The sequence below is a fragment of the Canis aureus genome, chromosome 5, assembly GCF_053574225.1.
Source record: "Canis aureus isolate CA01 chromosome 5, VMU_Caureus_v.1.0, whole genome shotgun sequence".
Taxonomy (NCBI): Eukaryota; Metazoa; Chordata; class Mammalia; order Carnivora; family Canidae; genus Canis; species Canis aureus.
This window is the reverse complement of record NC_135615.1, coordinates 75,187,804-75,215,319: the sequence shown is the minus strand read 5'-3', so window position 1 is coordinate 75,215,319 and position 27,516 is coordinate 75,187,804. Positions and strand designations below refer to the sequence as shown.

The window sequence follows — 27,516 nt, the reverse complement described above, 5'->3', positions numbered from 1 at the left end:
TTTTTTAATTGGAGTATATTTGGCACACGATGTTACATTAGTTGCAACCTGTATGACATAATAATCCCACAACTCTGTATGTCATGCTGTGCTCAGTGCAGGTTGTAGCTACTAGCTACCTACCATCTGTCACCATACAACACTATGATGTTGTTATAGTACCATTGACTCCATTCCCTATTCTGTACCTTTTATCCCCATGACTTATTTATTCTGTAAGTGGAAGCCTGTACCTCCCATTCCCCCTCACCATTTTGCCCACCCCACCAGTTCTTTGTATCTGTGGGTCTGTTTCTGCTTTTGTTTGTTTATTTGTTTTAGTTTTTTAGATTCCTTATATCAGTGGAATCATATATTTGTTTTTCTGTCATATTTCACTTAGCATAGTTTCTTCTAAGTCCATCCATGTTGTCACAAATGGCAAGATTTTATTATTTTTTACAGTTGAGTAATATTCTTCTGTGTGTGTGCACATATGTCTGTGTGTACACACACACACACACACACGTCTTTATCCATTCATCTTTCAGTGTACACTTAGGCTACTTTCATATCTTGGTTATTGTAAATAAGGCTACAGTGTTTATTGGAGGGGTGAATATCACTTTTGGAATTAGTGTTTTTGTTTTCCTTGGGTAGATACCCAGTAGTGGGATTACTGGATCATACTGTGTTTTTACTTTTAATTTTTTGAGGAACCTCCATACTGTTTTCCACAGCAGCTGCCCTGCAGTAGTTTATGTTCCCACCAGGACTCCATTTTTCCACATCCTTGCCAATGCTTGTTATTTCTTATCTTTTTAATAATAGCCATTCTAACAGGTGTGAGATGATTTTGTGGTTTTAATTGCATTTTTCTGATGATTAGTGTTGTTTTCACGTATTGGCCATCTGGATGTCTTCTTTGGGAAAATATGTATTCAGATCCTCTACCCATTTTTAATCTGATTATTTGGGGTTTTGGTGTTGAGTTGTATAAGCTCTTTATATATTTTGGATATTAATCCCTTACAGAATATATCTTTTGCAGCTATCTTTTTCCATTCAGTAGGTTGCCTTCTCATTTTGCAAAAGTTTCTTATTTTGGTATAGTTCCAGTAACTTATTTTTGCTTTTGTTCCCCTTATCTCTTGTGAAATTAGCAAAGAATGTTTAAATGATAATATCAGCCTGGGTGAGGATGAATGAAATAGGCCTCATAATTGCTGGTGGAGATAAAACTTTCTGGAAAAGTTCATATACTTTTTAAGTATTTCCTTCCTGTTTTAAGACTCTTACTAAATATAAATATTTAAAAATCTCATCAATGATTGATATATGAAGATGTTCATCATATGGTGTGTAAATGAAAAAGAAAACAATCTTAACAAAGGGAGATTGTTTGATTAATTATGATACATATAAGTAGGAATATTATACAACCATTAAAAATCACATTTCCAGACAACAGTTGAGATTATATAAGTTTTTAAAAAACTGTATTCAAAAGTACACATAGTATGACTTCATTCATGCTAAAAGATACACATATACTTATAAAATACTAAAGAAAAATACATAAAGTTTTTCACAGTGTCAGGATTTTGAAGGATTTTCATTTTCTTCTTTGAACTTTAGTAAATTTCTAAATTTTCTGTAATATGTTTGGATTTCTCTCAAAATGAAAAAACTAAAATATTTGTATGTGTATATATACATATATGCACATACATATATCTGTGTATATAGAAAAACTATTTGTGTGTGTATATATACATATATGCACATACATATATCTATGTATCATATATATACATATATATATAGGTTTTTTAGATGTTTTAAGATGGGTTTATTCTGCAGTATTTACTGTCAAAATAATGAACACTTTAATAATCCTTAGTGCAGGTGGAGAGTAGAGTTTTGGCAAAATTTTTAAATTTATTTTTTATTTTTGTGTTTTGGCAAATTTTATTGCAGCATTACAACATTTGCAACTGGGAGCAAGGAAAAAGTTCTTTGTGATTCTGAATTGGGCTTGTAAGAAAGTGTTTCATTTGGAGACAGAATCCACTATTCCTAGATATAGCCTAACACAGTCAAATTTATCTATATCTATTAAAATATTTTTATAAGTCATATCATCATATAAATACATTTTGTACTCCCTCTAAGTGGTGAGGACTTAACCCATTAAACACCAGGATTCCGTATTCTAGGGGCCAGGTCAGTAATAGTAGGATTTTATTTGTGATTTCAGGCTAATTTGTAGACATCGATGCCAAAACTATCTTGTAACATCTTGCTGCTTTGATGATGTTGATAGGAGCTTCGGAAGTATAAGGAAAACGAGAAGGACACTGAGGTGTTAATGTCAGCCCTCTCGGCCATGCAAGATAAAACACAGCACCTGGAGAACAGTCTGAGTGCAGAGACAAGAATCAAGCTGGACCTGTTCTCTGCACTGGGGGACGCAAAGCGACAGCTCGAGATTGCCCAAGGTAGGAGAGCAGTGGGCCCCTTATGCGGTAGTGTGGCTGAGAATGCACAGGGATGCAAAGAGCAGAGCTCCCTTAGAGCTCAGAACCAAAAGCATTCAGTTTTCTTTTTAAGTGATTTGTTAAGTGCCCAACATGGACATCTAGGAGTCCTCACATGAATTCATCCTGCAAACATATTTTGAGGTGAGAATACGTCAAGTGCAAGGCACCCAGAGAAGAGTATGAAGTTTCTGTGCTTGAGGAGCTCACGGTACTGTTGAAGAAATAGAGAGCTGCAGAGCCACCAAAGGGTGCTGGTGGGACAGTATATACAAGGTTGTGGGAACAGAGGGGAGAGGCAGAGACTAAGCCAGTCTGAGAGGTAAGGAGGGCTGTTTCCCAGGGGAGCTGATGTCTGAGCTGGGTTTTGAATAATGAGCAGGGGTTAGCCTAGTGAAGAAGCAGTGTAGGGGGCAAGGGACAGAGAGGCATCTAAACAGAAGATATCTCTTGGGTGAGGCCAGGGAAGCTAGGAGGGCCTGATGTGTTCCAAGCTGCAGCTGGCTCTGCATGGTTCCAAATGAGGGAGTGGTGGGAGCAGCCTCTGGATAGCCCGTTGTTCACTCGGTAGGTATTTCCTGAGGCCTGTGTGCCAGGCACTGCGAGACTCCCTGAGGGGATAGACAGTCACGAACAAGCATAGAGCAGAGCAGGTACTGATGGGTGCAGGGATGAAAATGAAGCAGTGTCAGGCAGGATGTGAGTGGGGCCTGTGGGGCCACTGGTTCTAAATGATGGTCGTGAGAGGAAGATCCTTTGAATAGGTAGCATTTGAGCAGAGGCTCAAAGTAAGAGAGTAAGTGAGCCCTGTCAGTCTTCAGGGCGAAGAAGCATGTGTGGCAGCCAGTAGGGCTGCAGCCTGAGGGACAGGGAGAGTTGTTGGAGTCGACAAGTCAAGACTGGCAGGAGCCACTTTCTGCCAGACTTTGTAGCCCATGGAAAGAACTTTGGACTTTACTCAGAGTGACACAGAAAGCTTTGGCAGGTTCTGAACAGAGGCATGACATAGCCTGATGAAAAGCAATTTGAATTTTGTCCAAGAAATTGTTTAGCCAGCAATAGATTACTGAAAAAAAAAAATTCAAACACTTGGACATAGTAGTTGAAAAATATTTCAACAGGTACTTAAAGAGTATTCAAAGCATTGTATTAGAACCTAAAGGGGAAAAAAAAAAAGAACCTAAAGGGGAAACAAAGATGAACAAGATGCAGTTTAGTGGGGGAAGTAACTAAGGCAGTGGTGCTCAAACTTTTTGGTCTTAGGGACCCCTTTACACTCTTAAAATTATCAAGTACCCCAAGGAGATTTTTTTCAAGTGGGTTATATCTATCAATATTTATCTATTAGAAATTAAAACTTTTTTTCAAAGGATTTTATTTATTTATTTATTTGAGAGAGAGAGAATACAAGCAGGGGAGGGGCAGAGAGAGAAGCAGGCTCCCCGCCAAACAGAAGCCTGACTTGGGGCTCAATTCCAGGATCCAGAAATTAAAACTTTAAAACATGTATTAATTTATTTTTAAAATAACATAATAAACATAATTTGTTAACATTTTTATGAAAAATAACTATATTTTCCAACCCCCAAAAAAATTGAATGAGAAAAATGGCATTGTTTTACAATTAGCAGATATCTTTAATTTTTGGCTTAATAGAAGATACTTCAGTTCTCATCTCTGTTTCTACAGAGATGTCTGTCTTGTCTGTTTGTCTTGTAATTTTTACTTGCAAATTGTTTTTGGAAGGTACACCTGGGAGGGAATGTGTGTGAAGAAGGCAAATGATATATGTTAGTATTATCACAAAGATAGTGTGGACCCTGTGGACCCTGTGAGAATTATTGCACTTGGGCAAGCCAACCAGAAAAGCCTGCTGCCATTACGTAGAAAGGCCAGAGCAGACATCAAGGATGGCTTCATGAGGAAGGGGATGTTGAGTGGGCTTTGAAGGATGAATTCTGAGAACAGAGAATGGCAGGGGAAAACATTGTTACCTGAGGGAAGTGTGTAAGCAAAGGAAAGAAGTACTGGGAATGTCCAGGTGAGCAGGGCAGGGGCCTCCAGCTGGAGGGTATGGGAGGACAGTTGAGTGAGAATATGTTCCTAGATTCTTTAGGAGGAAGGGGTGACGTGTTCTGGCCATCATTTTGGAATAGCAATGTGAAGGATGGATTTGAAAGGTGAGATTGCATGGAGGTAGAGGGGCCTGTTAGGAAGCTGTCATGGTTTTTTGTCTGAGAGATGATGAGAATGGGGGAAGGAGAATAGTCCAGGCAGGGAGTGAAGGAAAGTGGAAGCACTCGAGGGATGTGGGAGGATAAAGTTGCCGGAAGCAAGGAAGAAGAGCAGACCAGATTCAAAGGAGAAGAAAGAATGAGTTTGGTTGGAGATGTTCTTTATTTTTTTTTTTAAGACTTTTAAATTTACTTATTCATGAGAGATGCAGAGAGGGAGAAGCAGGCTCCCTGTGAGTTGCCCAGTGCAGGACTTGATCCCGGGACCCCGGAATCACTGTGCCAAAGGCAGACGCTCAGCTGCTGAGCCACCCTTGGTTGGAGGCACCCTTGGTTGGAGATGTTCTAATTTGGAGTTGCTTCCTGACACCCAGGTGGAAGACGGTTGTCAGTGGGAATTTGGGGTCTAAACCCCAGAGAAAGGACCAAAACCCCAGGAAGGGGAGGAGTATAGAAGTTGTGAGAGGTTAATGGAGCTGTAGGAGTGGCTTGGGATGGTCCAGGTGGTAGCCAAGAAGAGAAGTGGGTTGAGAGTCAGGCTTATTAATCTGTGAACTCAGGGGAAAGCATTTAAAAAGAAGGTTCCTGGGGAGACACCTGGGTGGCTCATCGGTTGGGTGTCTGCCTTCAGCTCAGGCAGGGCATGATCTCAGAGTCCCAGGATCGAGTCCCTCATCGGGTTCCTTGCATGGAGCCTCTCCCTCTGCCTATGTCTCTGTCTCCCTCTCTCTCTCTCTCTCTCTCTCTCTTTCTGTGTGACTCTCATGAATAAATGAATAAAAAAATCTTAAAAAAAAAAAAAGTTCCTGGGAATTCTGCTTTAAAGCTGAACTTCTGACCATACACTGGGTTTTTTTGTTTTTTGTTTTCCCCTCCTGGCTCAGCTTGCTGAGAAGTGGTCACCCCTTCCTGATTCATTTCATTGACTTGGATTTGTACACTTGGTGGAGATACCCCTGGAGCAAAGGAGCACCTGGTCTTAGAATAGCCAAGGGGAGTTTGGCTCCCCAGCACAGACTACTTCCTTGTCAACCCAGGAATTTCTGTAAAGTGACAAAAAAGCAAAGAACAGTGCCTTTTCCAAAGCTCTGGGAATGTTTGCATATTGCTGATTTAAAGAAAAAAACAAACTTAAATCTGCATGAAAAAAAAAGATACAGTGGCTCATATATCAGATGCTGTTAGGTATTTTATTCATCTGAGGCTTATTTTGTTCAAAGGGAAGGAGAATATGTGATGCTTACTTGAAGCCAAGGGGACACGAAGGAAGTCGGAGGGAGCAGTTCCTTTCTACACCGCCTTCCCCACTACTTCTTCCACTGTCAAGTTCGGAATATTCTAATAAGGATCAGCTTTGTAATTCAAATCAAACCCCTTGTTGCTTTTCTGCTTCCTACTTTCTATATCATTTGATTCGTCCCACTTCCAAAATGGCTTTCATCTCTACTACATCCTTCTTAAAAATATGCCACTGTGCTCTCTTACATTTCAAATACATTACCATCTTCTGTAGGACTCAAAATGAGTGCAGCTTAAATGCAACCTCTTTTTTTTTTAAGCATTTAAATTTCTGAGGGGCTCCTCCTAAGTGTTCTTCCCCTAGTAGACCAGGGAGCTTCAAAGCATAATGGAAATTACGTGGGCATTGGAACACTGGTGCTGGGTTTAAATCTTGCTCTGCCTCTTGATAAGTGAATGACTTTGGGCAAGATACATATAACTTGCAGAGCCTCAGCTTTCTGAAGGGCTGGGCACTGGGGATATAGCAATGAATAAAGATGTAAATAGTTTCTGCCCTCATGGAGCTCATAGGCCACTGGAGAGATGATGGACACAAACCATCGCCCAGATTAACAGTTACAAGAGCTGGATAAATGCCATACATAGGAGTGCAGACTCGAGCCAGACTGCATAGAGCTGGATTTTAGCTCTGCCATTCGATGTCTCTTTGCCTCAGTTTCCTCATCTATAAAATGCAGGAGGAGGAGGAGGAGAATTCCCACATCATAGGGTCATTGTGATAAGTAAGTCGATGTAAGCACTTGGAATAGTACCTGGCATGAGTGTATTAACTACTGTAATTAGTAACCTTCTTAGAAGAAAGTGACAAAAAGGCAAGTATGGGGTGTGTTGAGAATCTAGGAATTGGGGGGCAGGGTTGGGTCTGATGTAGAGGGGGCGAGCCAGGGAAAGCTTTGTGAGGAAGTGGGGACCTCAATACTGAACAGAGAAGGGCACCTGGGTGGCTCAATAATTGAGTGTCTGTCTGCCTTTGGCTCAGGTCATGATCCCGGGGTTCCAGGATCAAGTCCCACATTGGGCTCCCCGCAGCGAGCCTGCTTCTCCCTCTGCCTGCGTCTCTGCCTCTCTGTGTCTCTCATGAATAAATAAAATCTTAAAAAAAAAAAAGTGAACAGGGAGCAGAAGAAGCACAGCAAGGGAAGTGGCCCGAGGCAGGCAGGAGTTGGTTGGATCTAGAAACTGAGTTTAGCAACGGAGGCTGTGCTGTAACGTGGAAGTGTCCAGCCATAGGCAAGGCGGGCCCTCGGGCTGAGGGGCATGATGCCAAGACCCCCATTGTGGCCGCTGCAGAGCTTCGTGCATCTCCTGTCAGAGAACCTGGAGGCAGAGGGTGCTGTGCCTGCCTCAGAGTTGTCCTCTGTTCCTGGGGCTAACACTCAGGTGTCCAGCCTCCCAGAAAAATATTCCAACTCAAGAGGTACAGCCTTAGTGCAAAATCAGCAGCCTCTCGGGCTGCTGTGGGCCACTGCTGTACACACAGCGTGACTCCTGCAGGTGACCCCTTTGCCTGTCACACCCTCATAAACAGAATCCCCTTCCAAAACCTGTAAAAGCATAGCCACATGCAGCCCGCCACCCGTTCTTTTACCACCCATGGCCTAAGAATGGTTTATTATAGTTTTCCATATTAAAAACAAAAAACAACGGAGACAGCCTGTGGCTCACAGTGCCTTACATATTTACTGTCTGGCCCTTGACAGGAAAAGCTCCTACCCTGACAGTCCCAACAAAGTCAGAGCCCCACACACTGGGGATCGGCTCTCCACGAGGGCGTTGAGGTGTTGTTGTGTTAGGGGAGCCCTCCCCGCTCACTAACGGCAGGTCTTTTTGATCTTCCAGGACAAATTCTTCAGAAAGACCAGGAGATCAAGGACCTTAAACAGAAGATAGCCGAAGTCATGGCCGTCATGCCCAGCATAACGTACAGTGCTGCCACCAGCCCCCTGAGCCCCGTTTCCCCCCACTACTCTTCCAAATTCGTGGAGACCAGCCCCTCTGGACTCGACCCCAATGCCTCTGTTTACCAGCCCCTGAAGAAGTGAAGGCCAGCTGCGGGTTTTGTCCAACCATTGGGGTTAACCAGAAGGCATCACCAAGGAGCATCTCTGGCAGTCACGATAAAAAAAAAAAAGTTTCTATTGTATTTTGTGGGACTGTACATGTTGTCGTTTTTAAAACGGGGGTGGGTGGGTGGGAGATAACATCCAAGTCTGATTAGAACTGCCCATCAGTTTTTCTTGTAAATTTTTAGAAGACCTCACAGAACTTTGCAGTTTATTTTTCTCGGCCAATACATTAAAACCACTCTTGGATTTCAAGTAGCCAATTTTGCCTTTTATGTATTCTTACAGTTTCCTCTTGAAGGAAAAAAAAAAAAAAAGGCAGGGTTTTTGCTTCTCGATTCTTCTGTTTTGTCCTTAAATAAGCAAGCAAAACCTGCACATCAGATTCACATGGGATGATAATGAAAACGTCTCATTTCTAGAGTGGAAGGGTTAATCACCTCACACAGCTTTGATTTTAGAGCTGCTTCACAGAACATGATTCTTGATATTACAGAAAACAAAAGTTGATTACTCCTCCAAGGACCAAACAAATTCCGGGAGTGTCATTTAAGCCAAGGGGAGCCAGGTGATGAGACTAGCTATGAGAGTGTCTCCAGGGTGGTGTTTGAAACGTTCCTATTCCCCTCGGGTGTTCAGTCCCAGAAAATTGCTTAGCAGTGCCTTGGGAAAAGACATTTCAAGAGGAAACTTGATGATTTGAAACTATTTTCCCCCTTTCCCGTCATCTGTTTCCTGTGTCGAGCTCACTGCGTCCAGCCGGTGGGGTAGCTGGGCTCTGCGTGACCACCACGGCTCCAGCCCCTGGGTCCTTTCAGAGAAAGCACCACGGTGTTCTGGACTCTTCTCGAGGCAAGCACCGTGGGGCAGGGGGAGCTGGGCGGCTTGTGTGCCAGAGACTGCCATGACAGCTAATGGAAGCTGCTGTTCTAGGTTTGGGTTTTATTTTATTTTTTAAAAAATTCCATTTCATTTAACTGTGCTTTCCTCTCTTCATCATCTTATGTTTGATGATTTCAAAGAAACTTGAGTATTCCTCAGCTCTTGTGCCAAGGAGGGTTGTTTTGGGTTGTTCTTTTTGTTTTTTTGTTTTTAGAGTTTTAAACTCAAAACTCTGCACAAAGATTTCAGTTTCAAGTGTGTATATTAGACACTTGTAGAAAAGTGTTTGCACTGGCAATTTTTGGAAGTGTTTAAGGATCAGGGTGGGGGCGGGGGGGTCTGGGAGAGGGTGGGGCAAAGCAAAATTGTATTGGGAAACTAGGAAAATTAAGAAACCAAATAGATTGGTTTTGCTTCCTTGCCATGGATTCTAGAAGGACATAGTTCCTCTCAAATTTCTTGTTAATTGGCATGTGTGTCATATTTAAAGCAGATTAAGTAGGACAAGCAAGTCAGCAAAATAGAAGTATTAAAAAGAATCATCCTTTTAATCACAGATCTTATTTTGGGGAAAAAAGACAAAACTTCTAGCTTTAGCCAGGTGTGCATGTTGCTGCCATTTTGCATTTTTGAATCATCTTGTGTAATTGTCACCATGGAAGTGTTACTCAGAATTGTCATAGGTTTTTTTTCATCTTTGTGCAAAAACATGGAAAATTGTCCCTGACTTTGTGTTGAGGTTTGCCCCATTTTGCTGCCCTTTGGGACACTATTTTCGTTAAACACGTGGTCTTGGCTGCATTCTTTTTTTTTTTCCTGTGGGGTTCAAAAGAATAAACATTTTCTTACAGATAAAACTAGTTTTCTGCCTTTTTAAACTTTGCAGGAGGGACAACAAGGTAGATTGTTCTGGAAGGGCACTCCATGGTTGCTCTTGCTGTCTCCTTACCTCGGCGCCTTGTCAGGGGGCAGTGCCCCATGCTGGGGGCAGAAGCAGGATGTGGTATGAATCCACACAGGGTCTCAAGCTGGTTTTAGTTCTAGTCCAACTTACGACGTATGCATTCTCTTTCTCTCTCCCTCATTCCTCCCTCCCCCCCTTCCCTCCCTCCATCTTTCTCTCCCCACCCCACCCCCCACTTTCTTTCTCCCTCACCTCTAGTTAGAACCAAGGCAGAGTTGTTTTCTGAAACCCTCCTCTCCTGAAAAAGCAAGTTAGGGGTGGGGTTGGAAGGTAGTTGGCAAGAAAATCTTTTGAGAGCAAATTTCCTTCCCATTTTCTGGAATCTTTTGGGGCCACTTTGTGACCAGTAGCCTGTTGGATTCTCTATCTGCTCTAGATCCTGAACTGATCTCCAAGATAGCCACTTCTAAGTCCTCCTATGTTTCTAGAAGCTTCATCCGTTTTCATCTTGAGATGCCAGATGCTTTTCTTGGTCCCTGCTTCCCTCTCTTGGCCATTGTTACAATTGATCTTGGCTCTGGTTTTGGAAAATTCTCCTCTTGGCACCTCACCGTCTGTCCCTGTTGCCGGATAGCCTTCCTGAGCCTCAGCCACTCAGGCTCTCGCAGACACACCACGCTTGATGCCATGAGCAGAGCACATACACCACCACCCCCTCGGCTTTTGCCTTCGCCTTCCCTGGAGGAACGTGTCCGCCTGAAGCATTCTCACTGGCACGTTCTCATCCCCCAGGAAAATCTCCAGTTGTCGTGTTCATTGCTTTAGGCCCATGACGAAGGGGTTCCACTTCTCAGTACACCATAATTTATTACATCCCAGAAAGCCGTGTTTGCCATTCTGGATGTTAAATATTTACAGAAGGAGTGGGCTGGGTATATTTTCACTGGCTGAATAATCTCTCTTTATTGACATCCCCCAACTTGACAAGGAAATAGCTGTTGTGTGTCGTTCTCTATGATAATCTTTCCAGGAGATCCTATAAAGTGAGAATGAACAATTCCTCATGGCTCCAGGGCTGAGGGAAGGGAATGGTCCTGTCTCCTACCATCGCAGCTCACTGAGCTCTGTTCTTGGGGCAATGCAAGCCACCAGGAGAGCTGAACCTTCTCCCGGTTGCTATCAGATTGCTTCTTCCAAAAGTCACATCCCACTAGAGGGAGCTGAAGAGGTAAGCCGGGGCCCACCCAGGAGCCAGTTCAGTGAAGCCCATCTAGTAAAGCGTTGCCAGGCGGGCCGGGCTGTGGCATCTAGCCCTGGTTGGGTTTAAGGACCCCCCAAGCCCACTAAGTGCCTGGTCTTCTGTTTCCTCAATGCCTTTATGGCTGAGCTGGCTTCCTCGTGGCCTGTGGCACTTGCCCAAGGGTCCTGCTCTCTACTGGCTCTGGTCTGCTCCTGGCCATGCAAAGCCTGGTGGCTTAGGCAAACCCTCTAGACGGGATGGGAATCTGCTCCCAGCTTTGGAGCCACCAGCACTGTGACTTCTGGGGAGGGTGTGGCTTCCTTACCTTTAAGAAGTATTGTTCCTTGCTGCCCTGCCTCCTGGAAGGAGTTGCTATGGGAACTAGGTGAGCTGATGCGAAAGAGTGTTCTGCAAACTATCCAGGGCCTCCCAAAAGCAAGTCCAGAACTGTAGCAAGGAGTCATGGTGGGGCAAGGACCATCCCCCCCAGCCTGACCCCTGAGAGTTCTCCCTAGGCCCCCCCACTCCAATCTGAATCTGCATTTTAACAAGATCTCTAGATAGTTCTGTTGCTTTGCAGTGTTAATTGTGTAGAAGCCCCATCCTGAGCTGCCTTTCCTAACCTGAAGACTAAAACACTGTCACTCTCTCTCTTCTAGATCAGAAAGAGCCAACGCTCAGACTTTGAAAATCCAGAGTTAGGAGCTTGGTGGATGAGGGGCAAGCCAGAGACGAAGAGCCCAAAGCTTTATACATTTTGCTTATTTTGTTTATTTTCCCCTCCCCCATTGGAATGCAAGCGCTGTGAGGGCAGGGATGTTCATTTGTTTATTTATTGCTGGAACCCTGGAACCCAGAACAATGACTGCTACCCAGTAGGGTCTCGGTAAACATTTATGAATAAGGTTAGTAGGTTAGACATGTAATCTGAAATACTGTCTCTTAGCAGAGCACGTCTGGAACAGAACTGTTAGAATGACAGTATGCACAGAACTGTTTCTAGAAGACGGGAAAACTTGAAGTGGCATGTTTACCATGACATCTTCCATCTGCCTGTCTGGTTTCTGCGGAAACCTGGTTTTCTTGTCAGATTTTTCTCTACAAACGCCTGCCTGACTTCGCCAGGTGCAAAGATCTCCTAAACAGCTGGATACACAGAGAAAACTCACTTCTCTGTAAGGGAAGCCTCACTGCAGGGAACCTGCTGGGCCCATCCATCCATGCATCGGTCACCCAGTTGGAGCCGTAGTCCCGATTTCCCCAAATGCTGGCACTACTGCATCTTGAGTCACTATGGGGATTTTTCATTTTGACAGTAATCGAATTATAAAGCATTTCCTCCAGGAAGGTTAAATGAATGTCTCAAAGATCTCCTTCCATCTGACTACAGAGGCCACCCTTCTCGTCTTGTCTCCCTCCTTCCTTGGGCTTCCTCTGTTCCTGCTTTATTCCTGTCTGAATGCTTGCTTTTCACTCCTCTGCCTTTGTCTGAGGTTCAAATCTTAACATCCCTTCAGGGATGGGCTTCATAGGGTTCTGGAATCCCCCTGCCAGCTACCTTAAGAATCCCAGGCTCAGCTTCACACAGTGCACGTGGCCTTTTAAGCACCACGCAAGAGGCCTGGATGGTTTGTTTACTCTGGAGACAGCCAAGCTGGCCCCCGTTTCCTAACTATGCAGCACCAGATGCCTTAGGATCGAGAGGGAGTCCAGACTGTGCTCCAGTGACCTTAATGAGATGCGTCTGGCCTCCCTCTTGTCCTTGGAAGCCTTTGCTGTCATTACACGCTATCGAGTACCAGGCCCCTACTTATCTAGAACAATGGTTCTCAAACTTCAGGGTTCATCAGAACTACCAGAATGGCTTGTTAAAACCTAGATTGCCAGATCCCATCCTCAGCGATTCTGACTCAGGAAGTCTAGGCTGGGGTCTGGGAAAATGTGTTTCTAACAAGTTCCCAATTGAGGTGGGGTCCTGGGGCCCCACCCTGGGAACCACTGAGTTAAGAGCAAAGACTGGCCCTGGGGCCCAGCACTGCCTGAAGCCATCCCCTCCAGCTGCCACCAGGGGGCACCTGTGGCCTTAGCAAGGGGTCTTTCCTCGCCTCCAGCAGCCACTCTTCTCCGCAGCTGAGGTTCTTCCCTGAAGATTTCTTTCTAATTGTGATTTTTGTTATGTATTAGGAATAAGAGATGTTGATCCAAAAAATGAGGTAGGTTCTCAAAATCTGTCCCTTGACAAATATCAAAGGTCAGATGGACAAGCCTTTTGGTTTTTTTGCTTTTTGGGGTTTTTTTTTTGTTTTTGGGGGTTTTTTTGGTTTTCTGTTTTTGTTTTGTTTTGTTTTGTTTTGTTTTGTTTTGTTTTGTTTTGACAAGCCTTTTGAAAGTGTTGAATATCCCAGTGTCAAGAAATGGAACTTTGCCCCTGAGAGGGGACTCCCTCCTCAGCACGCTGATGTAGGGACTTGCTTTCAGAATATCCTGAAATCATTCCATATTCAGACCCCAAGGGACAGTTAAGACTATAGGTGATTTTCATTTTCTTCTTTATACTTTATATTCCAATTTTTAAAAAAATATATTTTATTTATTCATGAGAGACACAGAAAGAGAGGGGCAGAGACACAGAGGGAGAAGCAGGCTCCGTGCAGGGAGCCCGATGTGGGACTCGATCCAGGGTCTCCAGGATCATGCCCTGGGCTGAAGGCAGGTGCTCAACCGCTGAGCCACCCGGGCAGCCCTGTATTCCAAATTTTCTACAATAAACTTAATATTACTTTTATAAGAAACTATACTTGTTTTTAAAACACGTTTTAAATATAATTAAAAGCCAAAAAGCAACTAAAAAAAAAAAAAAAGACACAACCACCAAGGGAGATCTTGAGGGGAGCAGCTTAGGATAAAGAGAACCAGGCAGCCCCGGTGGCGCAGCGGTTTGGCGCCGCCTGCAGCCTGGGGTGTGATCCTGGAGACCAGGGATCGAGTCCCACATCAGGCTTCCTGCATGGAGCCTGGTTCTCTCTCTGCCTGTGTCTCTGTCTCTCTCTCGCTCTCTCTGAATGAATAAATAAATAAATCTTAAAAAAAAAGAGAGAACCCCCAACTGGAACTTGCCCCTCACATGTTGGTTCTGCCCAGGTGTCTACCTGAGTGTGAGGGGAGGGGGGGCCCAGCTAGGACCAAGGGACGGATGATGACGTTCAAGGGCTCTGTCACCTCTAGTGCACCTGTTGCCAGGGCCTGTGGCCCGACGCCCAATCCAAGCCTGGCACCACATCCCATTCAGAGCCACTGTTCTGCACCAGGGCCTCCCCAGGGCCAAGCAGAGGGGAGCAGGCCAGAGATGGTAAAACTTAGAGACTTTATGGCCCCGGGGTTCCTATTTGGTGGCCTGCAGACATCTTGCTTGGCCTGCCTAGAATTGAATAAGTTTGAACGAAACATTGAAAAATTGGGAGGTTTCCTACTATCCAGATTTTTTTTGTTGTTTTCTGCTAAAATATCTATAGATCTGAAATCCTAGGGCTGGCTTCCCTCCTATGGACTGTGGAGCTTGGGAGAAGTCGGCCTCAGGTCTCAACCCTGGTTACTCATTACAAGCACTTAGGGAGCTCTTAAAAATGCCCCCCTCTGGGGATGACCCCCAAAGAGACCGATTCAATACGGAACAGCAATGCTGTTGTTGTTGTTGTCATTGAACTGCCCAGAGATTTCTCATGTGCAGTCAAGGTAGAGATACTGGGAAGTGGAGTGCAGTAGGAGGAAGCCTCAGTCCTGGCTGGGGCCTGGGCCCCAGAGGGCATCTGTGGGCCAGGAGCTGGGCCAGGACGCAAGGTGTTTGGCTGGCCAAACAGATGTGAGGGAAGGGGGTCTGTCTTCCCACCTTCCCTGTGGAGACCCTTGTCAGCTCTCTTCATCCTTGTGACCCCTTGGGTCCTTGTCCTGATTCTCCTTGCCAACCACATCTATCCCACTGACTTTTAAATCCTTGGCCCTCTGGTTCCCAAAAAGAAATTCCGCTAGCATCATTTCAAATTCGTTATTATGCATCCTCTTCTTATCTGATGTACTTTATTTTGCAAGCCACAGGAATGGGCCGTGGCCAGTATAAATCCAAAAGGGAACTGAGAGGATACGGGGTGGTCTGGAAGCTGAGAAGCCTGCTGGGAAAGACAGGAGCCGGCCAGCTGGGGCTCTCGGAGGCAGAAGCTGCTCAGTGGGCTGGGCCTGCCCTGGGGTGAAGGAATCCTTGACCCAGAGCTGCAGGGGACTTGTATCATTGTTCCCAATTATCCACCCCGTCCCCACTGAGAGGACGACACATCCACCCTCCCGGGGGTCAGAACTGGCTTACGGAGCAGGAGTGGACATCATAGGTGCCCGATCTGAGCAGAAGTTTTAAATGCACCTGGGTGTTCAGGTTAGCTCCTTGTTGTCTCCGCGAGGTGAACAGTATTCCACAGACAGGGGCCATCCCCTGGCTGAGAGCTGAGCAGGGTCAAAGCCAACCCTCATGCCCACAAGCCAAAAACAAAACAAAATACAAGAGTGCCCAGGTGGCCTGGTCAGTTATGCAGCTGGCTCTTGATTTGGCTCAGGTCATGATCTCAGGGTCCTGGGATAGAGTCCTGCATAGGGCTTCACTCTTAGCAGAGTGTCTGCTTGGGATTCTCTCTCTCTCCCTTTGCCCCTCCTCTCACTCATGTGTGTTCTCTCTCTCTCTCTCTCTCTCAAATAAATAAGTAAATCTTAAAAAAAAAAAAAAACTAAAACCAAACAAAACCCTGAGACTTGGGGGCTATTTGTTACCACCGCAAAAGCTGACCAATACAAAGAGAATCCACGCTTGTGTCCTATGCCCTCCCCTTGGCTGCACCCCGGCATGGAGAGCAAGAGCCTGGAGAAGGAGGTGCCGGGCGCTCAGCTCCACGTGAAGCACCTGTGCCCCCAGGCTGCCCGCATGAGCAGAGAGGTTACAGAAGAGAAACCAAGGGTGTTGCGGGGCTGGAGATCAAGCCCCCCGACGGCCACCGCGCCAGCCGTTCTAGGAGCCAAACCCCAGGGCAGCGAGTCCTGCCTTCCCAGCGCCCTGGCCCCTGCAGTATCTTCCTCTGCCACGCGCTCCACGTTTTAAGGATTTGGCCCACAAACAAAAGTAACTACACGTATTAACTGGATAGTACGCGGGTCCTGTTAGTTGGGAATGCAGCTGCTCAGAGACGCTCTGATCGACCGCCGCGGCCAGTGGGGCTGAAGAGCAAGAGAATTCAACCTTTCGGGTCACCCGTGCAGCCTCTTTGAAATCTCACAGCTAGCGTGGGAGCGCGTGCTGCCGCGTGGAGGCCTCTGGACCTGCGGCCCGGGGAGCCGGGCCCGAACCCGCGCCCTCTCCTGACTGCGTCCTTCCAGCCGGTCCCTGGGAGCCAACAATGCCTCAAGCCCCAGAACTGGCCCCGCAGGTGCCCGCCGCCCCCTGGGGAAGGGCCTGGGGTCAAGGCTGCTCCCCCACGGGCCAGCCCTGACTGTGAATCATCTGAATCCCTCCCGAGAATGGAGGGGTTTGCTGTGACCCCACCACCCGGAGGCGTCCTGCTGGAGACAGCGGGAGGCCGCATCACCTAAACTCCCCGTGCCTCACTCTCCCCATCTGTCAAATGGGGAGATGAAGAAGGCTCCGGCCACAGGGTTGCTGGGGAGCTCAGAGGGCCCCCCCCCCCCCCGCCCCGCCAGGCTCTGCGCCGGTTAGTACTTGACCTCTCGTCCCTAGTCCTCACCACCGATGCAAGAGGAACATTCGAGAAGTGGGCTGGGGACGCTGCCACAGAGATGACGGCAGCCGTGTGTTAAGTGACCGTCTGCATGCCTGGGTGTGCCAGCATTCACCCAGCCTCCCCCGGGGGATCTCCCCTCCCTGGCTTCTAGAGTCTTCCCTTCTGTTTCTTTGCTGACAACTCCCACATTCATAATCTGCAGCTTAGACCTCCCTCCTCCTCAGCTCCAGACTTGTATTTCCACCTCTTGACATCTCTGGGATGCCTCGTGGCACCTCTGACTCAATGTGTTTAAACTGAATTCCTAACTTGACCCAAACCTGTCATTCCTCCATCCTCCCAGTTGCTCAGCCTGTCCCGGATCCCTCTTTCTCTCCCACCCCACATCTGACATCCAGTCAGCTCTGCCTCCTACAAAATATTTCCGGGACCTCACCTGTTCTCCTCTCCTCCACTGCTACCACCCTGGCCTGACTCACCATCCTCTCTCCCCTGGACTTCTACAGGAACCTCCTCACTTGTCTTTCTGCTCAGCTTCTGCCCCATGGGGTCCGTTTTCAACAAAGCAGCCAGAAGGATGCTGCGAGAACACAAGTCCAAAGATGTCAAAGCCCTCGGCGGTTCCACACCCATCTCAGAGCAAAGGATGGCGTCCTTAGGATGTCCCACCGGCCTGCACACAATCCACCCCCACCTACTCTCTGTCCTCCTCACCTCCCACTCTCCCTTAAGCAACGCCACCTTGCTAATCCCAGCAGGCGCACTGCTGCCTCGGAGCTTTTGCACTTGCGGCCCCCCTTTCGGATCAACGTTTTATTTGGGAATAGTTTTAGTATTACAGAAAGACTGAGAGTACAGAAGTTCTTGTGTCCCACACCCCACAGGCAGTTTTTCCTATTATTAACATCTTTTTTCTTTTTTTTTTTTTTTACATTTATTTATTTATTTATTTATTTATTTATTTATTTATTTATTTATGATAGTCACAGAGAGAGAGAGAGAGAGGCAGAGACACAGGCAGAGGGAGAAGCAGGCTCCACGTACCGGGAGCCTGACGTGGGATTCGATCCCGGATCTCCAGGATCGCGCCCTGGGCCAAAGGCAGGCACTAAACCGCTGCGCCACCCAGGGATCCCTATTATTAACATCTTAACGGGGTACCTGTGGGGCTCAGTCGGTTGGGTATCTGCCTTCAGCTCAGGTCATGATCCCGGGGTCCTGAGGCTCCCTGCTCAACGGGGAGTCTGCTTCTCCCGCTCCCTCTCCACTCCCCCTGCTTGTGCCTGCTCTCTCACTCTCTCTCTGTCAAATAAATAAATAAAATCTTTTTTAAAAATCTTGCATTAGGGACACCTGGGTGGCTCAGTGGTTAGGCATCTGCCTTCAGCTCAGGGCGTGATCCTGAAGTACCAGGATCGAGTCCCACATCGGGCTCCTTGCATGGAGCCTGCTTCTCCCTCTGCCTGTGTCTCTGCCTCTCTCTCTCTCTATCATGAATAAATAAATAAAACCTTCAAAAAAATCTTGCATTAATATGGTACATTTGTTATAAATAATGAGTCAATATTGATACATTATTTTTTAAGATTTTATTTATTTATTTATTCATGAGGGACACAGAGAGAGAGAGAGGCAGAGACACAGGCAGAGGGAGAAGTAGGCTCCTTGCAGGGAGCCCGATGTGGGACTCGATCCCAGGACCCCAGGATCACGCCCTGGGTGGAAGGCAGGTGCTCAACCACTGAGGCCCCAGGCGTCCCTGATAAGTTATTATTAACTAGAGTCCATAGTTAGGTCAAATTACCTTGGTTTTTACCTGGTGTCCTTTTTCTATTCCAGGATCCCATCCAGGATATTTACATTACATTTAGTCGTTACGTCTCTTTAGACTCCTCTTGCCTGTGACGGTTCTATTTTTTTCTTTCTAGGATGTCTGACTCGTTTACCTCCTTCTGATCGTTTCTCAGATGTGACCTTCTAAGAGCTCTTCCCTGGCCAGCTAACCAATTGTCTCTACCTGTCTTCTCTGCTTTCTTCTGCTCAGTATGTATTACTATCTACCCTATTTAAATTTTTTAAACTTATTTTGTGATTTGTCTGTCTCTCCTGACAGAAATGCCAGTTCCATGAAGGCAGATTTTGTCTGTCCCGTTTACAGCTGAATCCCTCATGCTCCTTATCATGCTTGGTGCATGGTGGGTGCTCTATAAGTGTTTGCTGGCCATCCAAAGAATGAGCACTAGAATCTGATTAAGAGCCTCCTGCTGCCCTTCCCATCCTTGTTCTGCACGTCCTCCCAACAAGTCGAGAAAATCTCTGAGTGAGCGACTCCCTCGAGCCAGGCCCCATGACTGTATCTGGCTCATTTACTCCCACGACAATCGGGGGATGCTGGTAGTTATCTTGTCCTCGTGGGTGAGGAAACTGAGGCTCAGGGAGGCAGGGACACACAGGCAGGAAGTGGAGAAGCACTTGGCCCCCAACCTCCCAGCCTCCCTGAGAGCCCCATCTGGGTCCCACCTGGGACTCCTCCCGCAGTCAGAGCGAGGGGCCTTGCACACAGGTTTGCAGAGGGAGTGTGATTCCACGTCATCAGAGCATCGTGCACGCGCAAGGAAGGGTCTAGTGGGCAAGGTGCCTTCCTGGGCCTCGCCTCCACTGGACCTTCACCACAGCTCTGTGCAGGTAGCAGACTGAGGCCTTGTCTGAGCTGGGGCACCCACAGCCAGCAAAAGGAGGAGCTAGGCAGGGAGGCCACCTTCTCTGACTCAGAGGGCCCAGCAGCTCCCTTGAGGGGGTGGGGACCTGTCTGCAGGTTCTCAGCTTTGGGCAACAGGAGTGAGTGGGCAGGTGTGGCCACCTCCTGGCATCTACCTGCCTTCTTCCCCCTGAACCATGGCTTTTGTTGACGGGGGTTCGGCTGTCTCACCTGCCCACTTCCCCGGGGTGGAGTCAGTCCACCAATGGCATCCTTCAGACCACCCTGATTGGTTCAGGGATGGGACCTCAACCCAACAAGAGCCAGAGATTACCCAAGGAAACACTACCCATCTTCTGAGAAAGAGCACTTCCTTTCTCTCCCACCCAAACTGCCACTGGGTGTGAGCCTATGAAGTTCAAGGTGGAAGGAGCCATTTCTGGTTGGCTGTCACAGGTTGTACGCCTGGCATTAGGTGAAGAGCCTCATGCAAGGGCTGGCCAGGTGACGAGGGGACGCAGGGCAGTGCTTCCCTGGTGCTTACTGACCACAGGGCCTTGCATAGGCCAGGGATCCCACAGACATCCGGCATCTAGCTGCCGCAAACTTTTCCTAAATAAATGAACAGATGGATGGATGATACCAGCTCTCAGCTCCCCATCCCAAATGTCTCTAAATCCCAGTCCCCTAACATCTAAGTGTAATCCTAGTAGCTAGCTGCCTTCTAGAATTATTGTGAGAACTAAACGAGTTACTACGTATCTGACTCATAGTAGGTACATAACAAATGTCAGTGATAATTATCATCACCATCATTTCCCTCTGGCACCTCAGTTTCCTCATCTGTGAAATGGGAATTCACTTATTCATTCAACAAACTGCTGGTCATTATCCATGTGCCAGGTATTATGCTTAAGATCTGGGGCAAGTACAGTGATGAATGGGCCATGGTCTCTGCCTTCAGGAATTCGCCTAATCGTGTGGCAGGAAGTCAAGAGTTAAAAGCCAATGGGAGGAGAGCCATGGTGTATGGAAAATCTGCTGTACAGATGTGGGGTGACTTGAGGTGGTACGCAGCCTCCTCCAGAGTTACGCTAATTGAGGTGAGGGACGGAAGTTGACTCCATGTCCTCTGATCTTTCCAGTATATTGAGTTGGCATGAAAATATTAGAGATGGGCTGTTGACCCAAGTCAGGTGATTTAAAGTAAGTAAATAGATAAAAGTTGAAGGTCAAGGAAGAAAGAACCAACTTTTATTCAGGTGTTCTTCTCCTAAAATATCATCTTCATTTTTAAAAATTATATGATATAATGTATAAGTCTAATTCTCTAGACTTTTACCTTTTTTGAAATATGAGTGAAATTTTTATTTTAATGGAAGTTACTGTTATGAGCCGCCAAGTTGCACCGCCACCTGGTGGCAGCACACTAAAGTGCCAGGTTTGTTCTATTTTGTTTGAGATCAACGCAACACTGCAAGCTCAATTTGGAGGTGAAGTCAACCTGTTCCTCCTCCATGTCCTGCTCTTCATTCACCAGCCTTGGGCAGCCTCAGGCCCACCTGTATTCCCTCCAGCTCTACCTCCGCACTAACCACACAGCCCCCCCACCCCACCCCTGCCCTGCCCAAGCCCCTCAGCCCTGCCCCCAAGCGGAATGTGGGAATAGGGAGAGAACCTAGCCCAATGGTAACAGTTAAGAGCAAAGGTGCTACAGACTGATGTGGGTTCAAATCCCTGCTGACCACTTACTGGTGTGGGTCTCTGGCTTCTCCAAGGCCTCTATGAACCCCACTTTCCCCATCAGAGAAATGGGACCAAGTCTGGATTCAAGAGACTTCTCATGCTTTCTACTCCACGCCTCTCTACTCCTCCTGACCCAGAGCTGGAGTGAGCAGAGACCAGGAAATGAAGGGCAGGAGCGGGTGGAGAGGAGCCTAGAGGCAGAATGCACCCCACCCCACCCCACCCCCACCCCACCCCACCCCAGGCCACTGCCTGGAGCTCCTCCCAGGCTCCCGGCCCCCATCGTAGTCCTGCACTTGCTCCTCCAGCCTTCCTGGAGCCTGGTTCCGACACCTGCACCACCCGCTCAGGGTCTGAAGGGGAGATGGCTGAGCACAGGGCCATCGGCCCCTCCTTGGCCTCCAGAGGGGACAATGCTTCACCCTCTGAAACGGCTCAAGTGCACTTGGGAAGCGGTTCAGAGCTGGGCTTGCCGGGCCTTGGCAGCCCCCGAGCCCCGTCCTGCAGCTTAGGAAGCCGCCTTCCACCCCGAAGCTGGTGCCGCCTTGACCCGTGGCCTTGACCAAGTCACTTACCCTCTCGAGCTTCGAGTCCCCCATTGGTAAAAGGGAGCTCTCCAATCAACTCCAGCTGCTAGGGCTGCTGAAGAGGGGGGGCAGGGTTGGGGTGTCCTCTCCCCTCCCTACTTCCTTGGGGAACCCCAGGAGCCTGCTTGGAGGCGGAGGCTCTGCTTCCCCTGGGGAAGTAAGTCCCAGCAGAACTCTGTGGTGCTCCCCAAACTCGCTGTGGGGAGCAGTGCTAAGTGCTGTATTAATTATTACCAACTCCCCCTGGGAAGCAAATTCAAAGTGAGGTCACCATGGTAACCTAGACGGTGGCAATGTGACCAAATATTTTAAGTGCTCAACGTGTTCCAGGCAAATTACCTCTCAGTGGAAGAGAAAAGAACGGGGCCTCAATCCCACACTTCAGTGGCCCAGGAAGAAAGGCCCAGGAGCTGTGGGGGGGGGGAGGGGGGAGGGGAGGGGGGGCATCCTCTCTGCAGGAGAGGGCGAGGTGGGGGCAGGGCTGGGAGCTAAGACCAGTGCAGGCTGCAGCAGATGACATCCGGGCTTCTGAATGACACCTGGCCAGGGAGCCAGAGGCCCTGGGTTTCAGTCCCAGCTCTCCTACCCTCTTGTCTGCAGCCCTCGGCTGGTGCCTTGACTTCTCTGGGCCTCCAGGAATGCTTCACCCAGCAGTATCTCTTAAAGGACCAAAGAGATGAGCCAGTGGGTTGTTAACCTCACTTACTGGCGGTGAGGCGACAAAGTGGGGCACAGCGGGGGGTTGCTAGTCACACCTTCAAGGCAGACAGACTTGGATTCAAATCCCACCACTGCCACCCAGCAGCTGTGTGACCTTGGGCTAGTGGCTTCACCCCTCTGAGCTCTGGCTTCCTTACTATAAGAGTCCCTCCCTAAATAAAATCCTTTAAAAAAATTTTTTAAAAAAAAGGATCCCTGGGTGGCTCAGTGGTTTGGTGCCTGCCTTTGGCCCAGGGCATGATCTTGGAGACCTGGGATCAAATCCTGCATCGGGCTCCCTGCATGGAGCCTGCTTCTCCCTCTGCCTGTGTCTCTGCCTCTCTCTCTCTCTCTCTCTCTCTCTCTCTCTGTGTCTATCATGAATAAATAAATAAAATCCTTAAAAAAAAAAAAAGAGTCCCTCCCCTCGGTGCGACTGTGAAGCTTAAGTTCACATGATCCATGGAAAGTGCTCAGCACAGCACCCTGCATACAGTAGGCACTAACGTCATCGCTGTTGCTGCCACTTACTAAGTGTCCCGTGTGCCAGGCTCGGAGTTACCCAGGATCTACCATCAAATCGCCACCACGTTCCTCCCACGAGGTGGGTGTTACTACCATCCGCATTTCACCCACGTGGAAACTAAGGTTAGCCAGGGGAGGAGGTGCACAGACGCCCACGGGGTGGGGTCTGCATTCTGACCCAGGTCCCATGGCCCCCAGGCCTCAAGCCCCTAGCCCTTCCCTACAAGGCTTGAGGATGAAACGGGTCAGGTGCTGGGTGCCCAACACGAGTGTATTGTACACAGTTGGTGCTCACTAGATAGTGAAATAGTGGGCCCCCGTGGGCACATCTGAGTTTCATGTGACGGCCACCGTATTGCCCTTGATCCCTACACCTTCTGGGGTCTGGGATCCTGGGTCTGGAGGGTTCAGGTTCAGGCAGCAATAGGGAATTAATTAGAGGCAGGGTCCCCCCAGGAAGGCCCCCTCTCAGGCCCTTGCCCTAGGGGGGGGCCTGGCCATCTGCATTACAATGGCTCTGCTTGTCCCTGGGCCCCTGGCCAACCTCACACTGTGGGGACACAGGCGGCCAGGAGCTGTCCCTGACCTCATCCTACCCTAGCTACTCCGGCCTTGCAGGGCCCCCACCTACCCTTTCCTGCTGGGTCAGCGTCCCACCCCACCCTGCCCTCACAGCCACCCCCAGGCAGAACCGCTTTCCCAGGACAGAATGAGGTCAGGCCTGCAGAGTGATAGATGGATTTAATAACCGGCCATTCCTACCGCCAGCCCATTTGCCCTTCACAGTCCCAGGCCCATGTAGGGGCCAGAGGTGGCCTCATCTGCCAGGGGAGAGGAGTCAGAGGGGTAGAGGCCATCCCCCTCACTCCCCTCACTCCCCACCCCAGACAGCTCAGGGCCCTCCAGGAGCCCAGAGCAGCTCAGAGCTAAAAACTTGGGACATGGACACCCTCTCTGTAGCCCCTTCTCTCGAAGGTCGTATGTCCTTGAGCAGATCCCTGCTCTTTCCTAAGCCTCAGTGTCTCCATCTGCAAAATGGACTGGAAACCCCCCCTTGTTTGCCTCTTGGGGTTCCTGTGGGGGACTGAGCCAGCAGCAGACGTGATCTCACTGTGTAAATCTCCATGCACATGCAGAGGTGATTCTGGTTGTTGACCATCTTGCCTGCTCTTTGGGTCAGGTCCCCAGAAGCACACCCTGAGATAAGGAGGGGAGACATTCCTTTGGGTAGTGATCCCCAGAAGTACTGACAGGGAAGAGGGGAACTGAGGCAGGGGAGGAAGAATTCAATATGCTAGTAAACAGGCTACAGTGGGAACAGGTGAGGCTCAGCCCCTCTGGAGCCTTCCAGGAGACAGTAGAATGGGCCTCAGATGTGTCCTAATGAAGAGGTGACAGAACGCCTGGGTGGCTCAGGGCGTGATCCCGGAGTCCCTGGATCGAGTCCCACATCAGGCTCCCTGCATGGAGCCTGCTTCTCTCTCTGCCTGTGTCTCTGCCTCTCTCTCTCTCTGCATGTCTCTCATGAATAAATAAATTAATTAAGTAAATAATTAATACATAAATAAAATCTTAAAAAAAAAAAGAGGTGAGAAGGCTGGGCTATTTACCCACCAGTTCCCATCCACCCTTCACTGAGAACTGGTCCCAAAGACATCAAGGTCCCAGCTCGCCCAGCCTGCCCTGTGTCCCTGTGTTGGTGAGGATGCCCTCTGGCCAGAGAAAGCCCTCAGAGGGTTGCAGGTACTCACGGGAGGCTGCCCTGTGCTCGGGATGGTGATCCACATACGTGATCTCATTTACTATTGTCCACAATCAGCCTTCTAAAGGGTGTGTGATTAGTGGCCCCATTCTGCGGATGAGGAATCTGAGCGTCAAAGAGGTGACACTCACTTGCCCCAGGCCACTCAGCTCAGAAAGGCAAGGATTAGAAGCGGCTGCGCCTTTGGTCCTTCCTCTCTCTCAGATGGGCAGGACCCATTTGCATGTGAGCTGCACCCAGTAGCCTGCTGACGGTGTAACAATAGGAGAAGAAAGCCCTGGCTTATAGTGGTCGCTGGTTGCCGGGTGTAAATACTCCCACCATGGCCAATTTCATGCTACCAAAGTGACGGCTGTCACTGAGCACAGAGCTGGGAAAAGATGCTAACAGCTGCTGGCTCCAGCACACCACCGGTTAGGCCTCCGGACCAATCACACCAAATTTCTCTCCAGGGTGCAAACCCAAAGGCCTGTTCCGCCTCCCACCCCCCTGGCTTCTATCGTTCCTTCCTTCTGGAATGTCCTTTCCCTCCTCTCCATGTGTTCAAACCTTACTCACTTTTAAGATCGTGCTCTGGCCCTAGGCGTGCAGGCTGTATCAGGCTAAGTACCACTAGCTGCTACGACAAACAACCCATGATCTCGGTCATTGGACACAATCGAAGCGTATCGCGGCCTCATCCTGCAACCCACGGCACGTGGTGGTGGGGTGGGGGTGCTGCTCCCCCTGGAGCCCGGCTTCCTTCCACCGCGGACACTTCATGTCCAAGTTCATCACAGAATGAGAGGGAGCCTGCAGGGTCCCACGAGCTTGAGTGCCAGGCCTGGGACTGCCGCTCTTCCCTTCTACCTACTTCCTCGGCCAGGGCCGCTCCCCCGCCCCCCCACAACCGCAAGGGGCCAGGAAGGGTGATTTCACTGGAAACGAGATTTTTCTTCCCAGGAGAAAATGAAACCATGAAAACTTCTGTTCTACTTCCCTCCCACCCCAACTTCCACAGTCCAACCGACTTCCTTCTAGACTCTTCCACAACATACTGTCCAGAGAGTGTTTTCTTTGGTCTTTGACCCAGACTGCCCAGCATAGTTACTGGGTCGGTCTTTTCTGCCTCCACAAACTCGCAGAGGCTGAGCTATGGAAGGTCCCTAGAAGCGGGGCTCCCAGTGCTTGCTTCGCATGTGAATCATCTGTGGATTCAGGGTTCCCAGACCGGATAATGCAGGGTCTGGGGAAGGGCCCATCAATCTGTATTTGTAACCAGCTTAGGTAGTTCAGATGTAGAGGTGACATTGGAACCGCTGATCTACTCAAAATGTCCCATTTCATGGATGTGAACATTGAGGCCCGAGACGGGGAGCAATTTGCCCTATACCATGGAGTAAGCTAAAGCTGGATCTGAAACTTGAACCCTGGGCTCTGTCTACATACTATGGTGCTGTTTCCCCAGAAGACCCAAAGGTAAATTCCAGCACAAGGCACTGGTCGATGCTCAATCGGTCACAGGTCATCAAAAGGAACTGAGTGGACAAAAGACAGTGAGTTGGGACATCTGGGTGGCCCAGTGATTGAACTTCTGCCTTCGGCTCAGGGCATGTTCCTGGGGTCCTGGGATCGAGTCCCACATTGGGCTCCCTGTGGGGAGCCTGACTCTCCCTCTGCCTGTGTCTTTGCCTCTCTCTGTGTGTCTCTCTCTCATGAGTAAATAAATAAAATCTTAAAAAAAAAAAAAGTGAGTTGAATGTGAGCTCTAGAAGTAGGCAAACCTAGGTTCAAACTTTACCTTTCCCACCTATTTGTTTGGGGACCTTGGGCAAGTCTCTTTACTTCTCTGAGTCTGTTTCCCCATCTGGAAAATGGAGGTGATAATGGTACCCATCCCCGAGGGTGACTAGGAGGTTAACACATACGGAAAGTGCTCAATGCCATATCTGGTAAATTCTCAATCTGTATTTATTTTGGCTCTGATTATCTGCCACGGCGAGTGGTTGTTCTCAAGGACCACTAGGGCCTTCTGGAAACCACCTCAAGGGTGAGCCTTATCCAGGATTGAGAGCCTCATCTGGGTAAAGTTTCAGCCACTGTGCAGACAGAAGTTTCATGAAAACCAACCCCCAAAATGGACATGCCCAGCCTTTGGAAATTGAAGCCACACCACCTGGCCTTGGTTTTTATCCAATTTGGCGCATAACTCACGCCTTCGAAAATATACCCAAGCTGTGCGTGTGCGTATGCAAGCCTGGGCATTGCTTCTGTGCACAGGGGGGGGGGGGGGGGGGGGCAGCCCCCGGCAGCGCCTGTGCGTCAGGGAAGGCCGGGCTCTGCTGCAGTATCAAACGCCCCCCAGCCTCAGTGGCTCCTGACGACAAAGGCGACTCTCCCAGTCCCTGTCCCCGTCCTCCGTGGCACGGCAGGCACTCAGGAGCAGAGGCTGAAGGGGCAGTTGCTGTCCCCGGAGCCGAGGGAAGGGCTCTGCAGGGTCTCACTGTGGCCTGGCAGGGCTTCACATCTGCACCGAGTCTGAACGCAGAGCCAAATCCCAGCGCCCATCCCCTGCCCTCCCTGCACCAAGGGGGTGAGAACA

The 27,516-nt window shown here is 48.7% G+C and overlaps 1 protein-coding gene and 1 long non-coding RNA gene across 2 annotated transcripts in view; one reads left to right on the top strand and one right to left on the bottom strand.

Moving 5' to 3' along the window:
• Positions 1–9,857, top strand: part of MACO1 (macoilin 1) — a 60,597-nt gene extending 50,740 nt beyond the window's left edge. The window contains exons 10-11 of the mRNA XM_077899074.1: positions 2,306–2,480; positions 7,895–9,857. Coding sequence (XP_077755200.1) covers positions 2,306–2,480; positions 7,895–8,097 — 378 coding nt within the window. The 3' untranslated portion in view covers positions 8,098–9,857. The remainder of the gene's footprint in view (positions 1–2,305; positions 2,481–7,894) is intronic.
• Positions 1–27,516, bottom strand: part of LOC144314665 (uncharacterized) — a 48,773-nt gene that overhangs the window by 5,067 nt on the left and 16,190 nt on the right. The window lies entirely within an intron of this gene.